This window comes from Pelophylax lessonae (assembly GCF_965119305.1).
Source record: "Pelophylax lessonae genome assembly, chromosome: 4".
Taxonomy (NCBI): domain Eukaryota; kingdom Metazoa; phylum Chordata; class Amphibia; order Anura; family Ranidae; genus Pelophylax; species Pelophylax lessonae.
The window spans coordinates 591,808,199-591,820,399 of record NC_138771.1 but is presented as its reverse complement, the minus strand read 5'-3'; the positions used below and the strand labels follow the sequence as shown (position 1 = coordinate 591,820,399).

The 12,201-nt window shown below is 40.1% G+C and overlaps 1 protein-coding gene across 1 annotated transcript in view; it reads right to left on the bottom strand.

The window, feature by feature from the left end:
* The window catches only part of LOC309553561 (uncharacterized protein), a 309,714-nt gene that overhangs the window by 182,066 nt on the left and 115,447 nt on the right, over positions 1-12,201 (bottom strand). The window contains exons 2-3 of the mRNA XM_082254829.1: positions 11,539-11,706; positions 10,292-10,505 (exon numbers count right to left, since the gene is read on the bottom strand). Of these exons, the coding sequence (XP_082110955.1) occupies positions 10,292-10,505; positions 11,539-11,706 (382 nt within the window). The remainder of the gene's footprint in view (positions 1-10,291; positions 10,506-11,538; positions 11,707-12,201) is intronic.

The following is a 12,201-nucleotide window of genomic DNA, read 5'->3' as shown; positions in this document are numbered from 1 at the left end:
AGTATTTTCTTTCCATCTATGTGCAATTAATGAGATTTATATATGTAGAATATAATGACTGTTATATGCACCGCTTACAGCTTTTCATTTACAAGCTTTCATACATTAGACTCACAATTACAATTAAAGCCTGGATGCTAAAATTCCTAATGTTAATACCAACAATCTTTTTCTGAGCTCTTTCAAGGGATTGTCCATAGCGATATGTGAAGGCATCACTTTATGAAATGACAATAGATCCCTGTGCCATCTCAGTATCCAAAAAGGGTGCAGGAAGGGTTTAGGTTTTGGACAAAGGGTCCACCTACACCATTGCACTGCTATAATGCTCATGTTACCCCCAATGCTTACAAGGCACATATAGGCATTTGTGTTCTGCGGTGCTATTTATAGTGAATGTCACTCTAACACACCTCCAAAATGCAATGCCCAGTGTATTGTGCTGCAATAAAATACGTCCTGACCTATTTTTGCATGTGTTGCCATGCATTTTGGTCCATTCACTTTGAATGGGATGTTTAACAAACCACAACGCAATGCATGCATTACAACACACAGTGCTGTGGTGTGAATGGGCCCCTAAACTTTGTCCAAAGCCAAAATGTTTTATTCATTTTGGATACAATAGGGAATGGGTAAAACTCCTTTCAGTGTTTTTTCTGGCTTATGTCCACTGTAATGTAAAAGTGATTTTTATGCTGAATAAAATACATGCCTCTTTCCTGAGAAAGTAGAATACTTATTTCTCTTATCAGAAAATCCCTGCTAATAAATTTACCCTCTATGGAATTAATAGATGGGAAATGTTATTATTTCCAAATGGTTATACTTACCTAATATTATGATTATACAGTAAAGTTGATATTTATAGAAGCCCAATTCCAGTTAAAACATGTTTTTTTCAGTTTTTGGATGAAATGAGGGAGGCTTAGATCTTCCATCATTTTATTTCTGCCTCTGTGTCAATTTGGGAGATTTGCCCTTACTTTTTAAACAAAGAAAATAAAGGATGGCTGCACTTCCCATACGATGCAATAAGAATTTATTGAGGAGATATACAGTATCTAACAAAAGTGAGTACACCCTCACATTTTTGTAAATATTTTATTATATCTTTTCATGTGACAACACTGAAGAAATGACACTTTGCTACAATGTAAAGTAGTGAGTGTACAGTTTGTATAACAGTGTAAATGTGCTGTCCCCTCAAAAGAAGTCCACACACAGCCATTAATTTCTAAGCCACTGGCAGCAAAAGTAAGTACACCCCTAAGTGACAATGTCCAGATTGGGCCCAAAGTGTCACTATTTTGTGTGGCCATCATTATTTTCCAGCACTGCCTTAACCCTCTTGGGCATAGAGTTCACCAGAGCTTCACAGGTTGCCACTGTAGTCCTCTTCCACTCCTTCATGACAACATCATGGAACTTGTGGATGTTAGCAACCTTGCGCTCCTCCACCTTCCGTTTGAAGATGCCCCACAGATGCTCAATAGAGTTTAGGTCTGGAGACATGCTTGGCCAGTCCATCACCTTTACCTCCAGCTTCTTTAGCAAGTGCTCATCTTGGAGGTATGTTTGGGGTCAATATCATGTTAGAATACTGCCCTGCGGCCCAGTCTCTGAAGGGAAGGGATCATACTCTGCTTTGGTATGTCCCAATACATGTTGGCATTCATGGTTCCTTCAATGAACTGTAGCTTCCCAGTGCCGGCAGCACTCATGCAGCCCCAGACCATGACACACCCACCACCATGCTTGGCTGTAGGCAATACAAACTTGTCCTTGCACTCCTCACCTGGTTGCCGCCACACACGCTTGACACCATCTGAACCAAATAAGTTTATCTTGATCTCATCAGACCACTGGACATGGTTCCAGTAATCCATGTCCTTAGCCTGCTTGTCTTCAGAAAACTGCAGGCTTTCTTGTGCATCATCTTTAGAATAGGCTTCCTTCTGGGAGGACAGCCATGCAGACCATTTTAATGCAGTGTGCGGCGTGTGGTCTGAGCACTGACAGACTGAGTCCCCACCCCTTCAACCTCTGCAGCAATGCTGGCAGCACTCATACGTCTATTTTCCAAAGACAACCTCTGGATATGATGCTGAGTTGACGCACTCAACTTCTTTGGTCGACCATGGCGAGGCCTGATCTGAGTAAAACCTGTCCTGTTAAACTGCTGTATGGTCTTGACCACCGTGCTGCAGCTCAGTTTCAGGGTCTTGCCAATCTTCTTATAGCCTAGGCCATCTTTATGTAGAGCAACAATTCTTTTTCCAGATCCTCAGTGGGTTCTTTGCCATGAGGTGCCATGTTGAACTTCCAGTGACCAGTATGAGAGAGGGAAAGCGATAACACCAATTTAACACACCTGAGGCCTTATAACACTAACGAGTCACATGACATCGTGGATGAAAAATGGCTAATTTAGCCCAATTTGGACATTTTAACTTGGGGTTGTACTGACTTTTGTTGCCAGCAGTTTAGACATTAATGGCTGCATGTTGAGTTAATTGGGGGGGGGGGGGGCAGCAACTTTACACTGTTTTACAAGCTGTACACTCACTACTTTACATTTTAGCAAAGTGTAATTTCTTCAGTGTTGTCACATAAAAGATATAATAAAATATTTACAAAAATGTGAGGGGTGTACTGACTTTTATGAGATACTGTAACAGCAAGCACAGATGATACAAGGCATACAGCAGGGGACAAAAGGGTGATGCGTTTCATACGACTTGCGTGCTTTGTCAAAACCATTGTTTTGACGAAGCACACACATTGTGTGAAACGCGTCACCCTTTTGTCCCCTGCTGTATGCCTTGTATCATCTGTGCTTGCTTTTATATCTCCTCTAATTGCATCTTATGGGAAGTGCAGCCAACCTTCATTTTCTTCCTTCATGATTTTCTCCAGCAGTGACAGGGCGTGCACCCCATTCCAGAAGCTTGTTCATTTCAGCCCAGCAGACCCACCTGGAGCAGAAATATTTGTGTTTGGTGCCCTTACTTCTTGTCTGATGTCAGATAGATAGAACAGGAAGAAAATATTAATCCTTTCAATGGCACACAGGAATAGTTTAAAAACAGTTTTAACAAACTCCATGCAAAGCCAAAGAAAATATTTTAAATGGAGTTAGGGTTTTAACAACTAAGATTTAATGGACTATCTATTTCCCTTCCTTTCACCCTTGCTTGCTCCTTTTTGTCTCCTTCGTTATTTTTAATTTCACTGCAATTTTTTATACAGATTTACAAAAAAATTGTATATGCAATAATTTAATAATTATATATTTTTTTGTATATGCTATAATTTCCACCACAAATCAGTAAAAAATAAGTTTTGTTATACATACAAAGGATAGCAGACAGAGCTGGGACAACCATTCCTTTTGGAACCATTGGTTACTAGAACTGCTAACAGACTCAAATGTTCTGAGGTCCAAATCCTTTTTTTCCATTTTGTAAGCTGTAGAAAGTTTTTGATATGATGTGATATGATGTGTTTTGAATAGTTTGATCTTGTCTTAGTAACTCCGGTTCAACAAAATAAGAGTTGAATTTATTGTAATGTTTTAAGGTTTCAGTAATCACAGGGTTCTTCCCCTTTTTTTTCACAGCGCCAGAGAGCAGCTTCCCTGGAGTTTTCTAGGCAGGTCATCGCTGCTGATGTGACATCTAACTATCAAGGACCATTGATGACCATTTCACAGCCTTTAGATACAAATATTTAATTATGATAGACATGCAACCATGAAATATTTTACACATTTCATGTACTGTGTTCAGTGTACTCAGATCGCTGAAACATTGCAGCTGTATCCATTAATTATATTTCAGCTGTTGGACTCAATACAATTTTGAAATGGTGAGACATAAAACCCCCATTTCAAAGTAATAGCTTACAGAACCATAAATTCAGATAGTGATCTCACTCATACACTCTGCGAAAACCACTTAAAGTTAGATTTACTAACATTTGAAATTAATTAGGAGGGACACCTTGGGTGGAAGGAGAAGAAAAATATGGTGCCCTTTGAAAACGTGTGGGCCTAGGGTGTAAAGTGGATGTTGGTTCATTATTTTGCTGTGTTATGCTTTAGACAATATTTGGGTACACTGAAGAGAAAGTGCAAGAAAATAGGCTCTATCATTGGTGTCAGTAGTCAAAACAATAACTTTGAGTATTGGTGTTAGTGGATGCAATAACAACTCCAAACATTTGTGTCAGTAAATGCAATAAGAATCTCTAGCATCTGTGTCAGTGGCTCCATTAAGGAGCCTTAGCCAGGGGTGTAACTACAAATCATGGGGCCATATAGCAAAATTTTGATAGGGCCCTCTTGCAACCCTCTGTGGCAGTTGGCAGTGTCAACCACGACAGTGCTATCCCTGATATTAACATAATGTTTTTCTAAGTCAAGTCTAGTACAATACAAGGAACCCATGCTCTGGATAGAAGTTAAGAGAAACAGCAGAGGTGTTAACTTTTAACCTTGGTGGCAGCAATGCCAACCATGAGGTTATTTAGGTTATTTAATATGGTTACATATTTATTAGTGCTCCTGCACACAATTACTCTAAAACCCTTACACAAACTTTTTTTTTTATTTACTTTTTTTGCAGAACTGCAAACCTCAGCACTCTTATACAGCTTTAACTCTGATGAAACATTCTGGGATTTTTTAACAGCCACAGAAAGGTTGCATTTGGCTTATAGGGTTATTTAGGAGTGGTTGGCCTGTAGTAGAAGCACTGAGGACAATAAATCCCTGCTACCACAGCAAAACAAATTCTACTAACTACAGACCTAAAACAGGTGGGATCCCAATGCTTTTTATACTGCATCACCTTCTCCAATGTGGCTCCACCCCCCCCACCCCCAGTCTCAAGCATTGGTCTCAGTGGCCCTAGTAATAATACCTAGAATTTGTGTCAGTGGCCACAGAAATAACTCTGGCATTTGTCCTGGTGGCCCTAGTAATAACCCCCAGCAGTGGTGTCCATGGACACAATTAAAAACACAGCTTTGGTGGTCAACAGGAAAAAAAATGAAACCATCTTTATTGGTATCAGTGACAGTAATATCAAACCCACCATCATTAATAGTCACTGGCAGTAATATTAATACCCGCCTTCACTGGTTCACAGTGTTAGAATTAAAATACCCGACACTGGTGGACTGTGGCAGTACTATCGACTATCTACTATCAACTCTCCCTGTGTTGGTGATCAGTGGCCGTACTATTATACACCCTTCATTGGTGTTTGGAGGTGCTACTTACTTGTTTGCATGATACTGAACTGCTGCCACTCTCCACAATGATGTCAGGCTGGGACTCTACTTTTACTGCTGGGCTGAGATAACTTCACTTAATATTACCGGCATTATTTGAGAGCTGAAACATAGAGAATTTAGCATCCCACTGCAACTCTGTATTGTTGCCAATTAGCATGGATCCTGCAGCATAGCCCATGGGACATTGTCCAAAATCCCTGGACTGGACTGCATGATCCAGGAGTCAGGGCACTTGGCAACTATGCCTCCCAAAGCCCCCTGAACAAATCTATACTAAAACCTCTCACCCAGCTGGTTACTTAACTCAAACGCACATTTGCAGTCTAGTCTGATTGTTTAAAATCTTCAACTGAATTGATCTTCAGTGCTGGCTGTGTCTTCAGTATTGAAGTGCAGCCCTATGCAAGTCTATGAGGATTTAATGCACAAGCATAGCCAGTAAAAGTCCTCTATAAGGAGATCCTGTCACTAACTTGAAAAACTGCAATTTAAAGCATAAAAATGTAAGTATTTCAATGCTTACCTGGAATGTTTTTCCTTTCCACTAAAGGATAAGTTCACCTTTACAAGTAGATTACAGCAGATTGTGGGTGTAATGCCATGCTCCTGCAGACTGTCTGTGTAGCTGTCTGATAATACCTCCAATACAAACAGGCAGTTACTGAATGACAGGAAGCTCAATGAACTACCAAGAGCGCTCATCAGTGCCCTGGTAATTTATAAAGAACTATAAGCCATCAACCGCAAGGGATGATGGTACTTGTAGTTTATTGATTTACAGGGATCTGTGAAACAATGATGCGGCTGTGTGGGTGGAGCCCTGCACGGCCACACTCTCTTTGAAATGAGACAGCGAATGTGAGGAGAAGATTGCTGTCACAAGGGGGGGGGGGTGGGTTTGGAGGGGGGGGGGGGGGCAAGGGTCAGATGCTGAACATGTTACATGTTATACCCTAAATATGGGTGTAACATGTAACATGTTCAGGAAGGTGAATTTATCCTTTAATGATTTTTATTCAATTGCAATATACCTCTAGACTTTGTAGCAAATTTAACTACTCCAGGAAAACCCAATTCCCTAGCATAGCCTTTTCCCTCCTTGCATGTCATAGTGCTCTCCTCTTCTGGGAGTTTCTAATTACCGTTTGCACTGATCAAGCTCCTCTGTCCCTCCACTCACCTCCCTACATAACCTTTAGAATGTCACTTTGGTGAAAGCTCTGAGTCTACTGGGGCTGCTAACATCACATCCAAGATGATTGCACCCAGCAGTAGTCCCAGTCCTTTTGGATGTCTATTCAAGGGAGGCTTTTACAGGCAGCATTCTTCACACTGTCCACCATTGTATAGAGTCACTAATACAAGGGACATTCTTCCAACTGACCACCAATGCACAGAGCAGTCTTCCCACTGACCACCAAAGTATGAAGATTTCTTCCCTCTGACCACCAATGCACAGAGCAGTCTTCCCACTGACCACCAAAGTATGAAGATTTCTTCCCTCTGACCACCAATGCACAGAGCAGTCTTCCCACTGACCACCAAAGTATGAAGATTTCTTCCCTCTGACCACCAATGCACAGAGCAGTCTTCCCTCTGACCACCAAAGTAGGAAGTTTTCTTCCCTCTGACCACAAATGCACAGAGCATTCTTCCCACTGACCCCCAAAGTATGAAGATTTCTTCCCTCTGACCACCAATGCACAGAGCATTCTTCCCACTGACCCCCAAAGTATGAAGATTTCTTCCCTCTGACCACCAATGCACAGAGCATTCTTCCCACTGACCACCAAAGTAGGAAGATGTCTTCCCTCTGACCACCAATGCACAGAGCAGTCTTCCCACTGACCACCAAAGTATGAAGATTTCTTCCCTCTGACCACCAATGCACAGAGCATTCTTCCCACTGACCCCCCAAAGTATGAAGATTTCTTCCCTCTGTCCACCAATGCAGAGAGCATTCTTCCCTCTGACCACCAAACTATGAAGAGTTCTTCCCTCTGACCACCAATGCACAGAGCATTCTTCCCACTGACCCCCAAAGTATGAAGATTTCTTCCCTCTGACCACCAATGCACAGAGCATTCTTCCCACTGACCCCCAAAGTATGAAGATTTCTTCCCTCTGACCACCAATGCACAGAGCATTCTTCCCACTGACCACCAAAGTATGAAGAGTTCTTCCCTCTGACCACCAATGCACAGAGCATTCTTCCCACTGACCACCAAAGTAGGAAGATTTCTTCCCTTTGACCACCAATATACTGAGCATTCTTTCAACTGCCCACCAGTATGAGAGGGCCCATTTCTAAATGACCACCAGTTTAAGGTGATCCTACTTTAAACTTTTTTTCTGGCCTTTATTTTTGTTAATTTCTTTTAATTACTATCACAAAAAAATACCTGTTATATACTGTGGGTGTCAAGTAAGTAAAGTACACCACATTCCTTATTCTTATAGTTCAACATACTGTTGACCTAAATGTGCTGTGAGCTGTAGATGTAGACACAATCAGTTGGGGTTCCCTGACACCTGAAAGATAATTTAATGGCTCCTTTATGTTTTTTTTTAACTTTATTAAACTTGACAATCCATTTAACTGTACATGTAGCTGTGCATTTTGAAAAATTGCAACATATCCTCCTTTTATCAGAGCACACTAATGCAGCGTGTTGGTGTGAGCAGAAATAATGAAATATAATTGTCTATGTATTGGGACTGTGTTGGGCAACACCGGTGTGGACGAGCCCTAATGAGTAGACAATATTCATACAGTATAAATTACATCTTAGTTATATCAGTGTTTTAAGTTGTGATTTCGGCATGTAAAAGGTCACATGATCGCCAAATGCATAGTTTTGCTAAGTAATCCTGCAATTGTCTACAGTAAATAAACGGGGAAGTAGAAATCACTTTGAAGTGTAAAGCTTAAGCAACTTGTACCAGGGTCTGCAACTTGCTGGGAAAGCCTGTTACCATTAATAATATCCTATTATCTTCTTCGATGCATGACGCTGTGCAGACAGACGGCTGACGTGCTGCTACTTGTTCGTCCGCAGTACAGAACATTTACCTAGCATCCTTACCAAAAATCCACTTAGTAAAACAATTGCTTCTATTGAAGTTGTTTCTGCTGTAGCAGACTCATATTTACACTGGATTCAATTTCTAAAATGGAATTCTGTCATTTTTAAACGTCTAGAACAGATTAGCTCCATTTATACCTGCAGAGCTTAAAGGGATACCAGAGTGGTTTAACTCTTTAACTGCTTCAGCCTTTTTTTTTTAATTTAAAACACTTTAAAATGACAATTTGTTTAAATTTTAAAATTACTCAGATTTTGTTGAGAAAAAAAAAATCCTCCCTTGGTGATCTATGTACATTGCAGGGATTTAAAATTTCTGTATTTAAGAAATGCTGTTTTTTTTTTTTTTTTGACTCATGTCCTTTCATGTCTGTGGTATTCCTGAATGGAAGTGTTTGTGCTCAGTTCAGCTGATGTGCTTTTGGCGTTCTATTGAGGAAAGTTGCAGTGTCTGATTCCCTTTAGAAGTAATTAACCCTTAGCAAGAATTTCACCAAAGATATATTTCCTTTTGCAGGGGGTGCTTTCATATCTGACTTGTATCTTAGTGCAGACTTCTGGGAAAATTAGTGAGTCAATCACACAAGCAGAAAATTACATTTTTGGGGACGTTCTGTGAACCCACTGTGTACAGAAGGCCTCCAGGTTGCCATAAAGCATTGAACTTTACAGAAAATTACAACACTGTAGATGGGGGGATTGGGAAGAGGGGGTATTGGGCACATGGAAGAGGGGGGATTGGGCACATGCCAAAGAGGGGATTGGGCACATGGCAGGGGGGGCATTGGGCACATGGCAGAGAGGGATTGGGCTGGGGTATAAAGAGCACCTTCACTCACATATAGAAGGTAAAGTGATTGTAAAGTCTCATTTTTCTTTCTATAAAAATAACAAACATGTTGTACTTACCTGTTCCATGCAGTGGTTTTGCACAGAGGTGCCCGGATCCTCCTCTTTCTCAAGTCCCTCTTCAGGTGCTCCTGGCACCTCCCTCCTGTTAGGTGCCCCCAAAGTAAGCAGCTTGCTATGGGAGCACCCGAGCCAAGCCACAGCTCCGTGTGTCCAATCAGACATATAGCCGTGACCCGGCCCTGCTCCTTTTTTTTTCCTCACTGCCTGACTGACTTTGATTGACAGCAGCAGTAGCCAATGGCAGATTAAAAACGCAAAACGCAAATCGTGGCAAAAATGCACTACATGCTTTTATGCAGCTTCTCCATTGAAACAAAGCAAAAAAGAGCACAGTTTTGCATTAAAGAAAGTCTCTGGTCCTTTCCAAAACCACAGCGGTCATTCATGTGAACATGTTAAATAAACATTAGTGCATTTCTGCAAAAAGCACCAAAAAATGCATACGTGTGAACTGAGTCTTACAGCCACTCAAATCACTTCTACTACGTAGCCAACAGACTTCAGAGAAAAGATAAATACATTTCGTACTACAACATCGGGTGGAGGTTTGTTTACATTTGGCATATATAATGGCATATCACCAATAGTTTATTCGGTCCAATGTATCTTCTCTTGTGTATGCATTTTGCTGGAAAATACTGCAAAATACATGATGATGCATTTGGGTAAAATTAGGTCCTGTTGGTACCAGAGATAGCCATGCACACCCTGTAACGATCTGCCCACTTTTAGGCAAATTATCATCTAGGAGAGGGTTACGTTTTGATTGAAGTGGGAGGGGTCTAATCTGACAGCTATCGGATTATGACACTATAAACTCAGCATGTTATAATATCACATTATGCTGTTTGTACATATCTAATTTATAGGTAGTGCTGTAAACTCTTAATGAAAAGGGGGTATTATGTCATATTTAATCTGATATTTAATCATTAACACACCAATAGATCCATAGGTCTCTTCAAGCATATTCTTTATACAAATCTACTCACTTGCCATCAGCCAAGTTGATTTTCTTGAAGAAGGGGTAGTTCTCCGGGGTTGGGTTTCCATGTTGATCTTCATAAACAAAGACTGGGGATCGGCCAATCTCTACACCCAGCTGCTGCACTCCCTTTTCATTGTAAATGGAGAAGAGGAAGAACTGTGCTCCCTTCCTTACTTTCAGAGTGATGAGAATAGAGAAGTCCTCTGGGAATGTTTCATCTGTAAGATGGGTATCAAGACAATAAAGTTATAGCTGTCTCCAATATTGGAAAGTCCATGGGGATTGGCTTCTAACGCCAATGACTCTAAATTTGTAATGCATATCTATTCAGTTTTTTTAGTGTCTTAACACAGTGGGGGAAATTTAGTAAAACTAGAAATCACAGAATCTGATGCAGCTGTGCATGGTAACTAACAATCAGATTTTAACTTCAGCTTGTTCAATTAAGCTTTGACAGTAAAACCTAGAAGCTGATTACTATGCACAGTTGCACCAGATTCTGTATGCACCCAAAATGTAAGATGTGGACCACCAGCAATACAAATCCTTGGTGTGAGAGAAACACTTTAGGGTTCAGAACCCTAAACATTAAAGGTCCTGAAGAACCAATATACATAACTGTACAGAGCTCCATTGTGAGGGATCCTGAAAAGCAAATTAAAAAAACATGTGTACTGGTAATGGGCTGTTTCTGGCTCCAAACTTCAGTTTTGGATAGCGCTGGTAAGGGGTAAATCCTGTAGTTTTTGACCAATTTTCTGTCCTTTAAACACAACAGAAAGCAAGACAAAATCCCTCCATAGTGAAGGAAATGTCCTCTTAGACACCATAACAGGTGTCCCTATTGGAAGTTCTCTCCTCTATAGCTGTTCCAAAGGCAACTCAGAATTTTGGATGACAACCTTTAGATTGTGACATGTTCATCAAAACAAATTTCATGAAGCTTCAATGCCAGCCCAATGATCATTATTTTACCCACATAACTGTAATTTTAAAATCTCAATGGACTCACTTTTTTAAACAAAGGCATTTCCTTTCCTTAATGTGTTAGCTTTGTAAATTTAAACAGTAGTTAATCTATGAAGAAAATATTAATATATCATAAATGGACTGTGTTGATGCGTATGATGTTTCGGAGCCCAATAGTGACTGGTTCTTTTAACTTACTGATGACAGTTAGATTGGGGTTATTTTTTTCTTGCCATCCCTCTTACTGTGTAATTGGAATGATCATAATGTTGATAAACTCACCTGGAAATAACTGCTTGGTTGGGGCACTAAAATGAGTCCTGTTCTCCAATCGGAAAGCAATATCTGTCTCTTCAATTCCTTGCCTGTGCGTACATAGTCCAGCTGCTAACGTTACTCCTTCAATGGATTCGCTGAGTTCCAGAGCTTCTAAAATGTTAACTGGCGTGGCTGGGAATGCAAAAAAAAAAATAAAAAAAATCCTGGTAAGTTGACAGTGGGAATGTTTAAAATATTTACTCGTCAAGATAAGTTACCTCAACTGCATCCATATCATTGCTTCAGACTAAAAAAAGATCAACTAAATCTATTTACAAAATTATAGTATAAAACTTTTACTAATGGCTGGATGACATATTTTGAAATTTCTATCATTCAGATATCAACGAAGATTACATTCCTTTGTAATCACACCAACATAATACGACTTCCAGTTCTATCTTTTGTAGGAAGTGTATTTAATTTCAGAATAGATTTTATTAAGTTTGTCATGCTTGTTATTTTCTGCAGTATGGATTCAAGAACTCTACACCTTATATTGTTTATATTGCTATAATCCAAATATATTGTAATTTATTAGACAGTCACTACTCCCAAAACCTATATTTTTTTATTGGTGGAAATTAAAACCACCTGAGGGTCTCGAATATGTCTTAAGCCCGATAC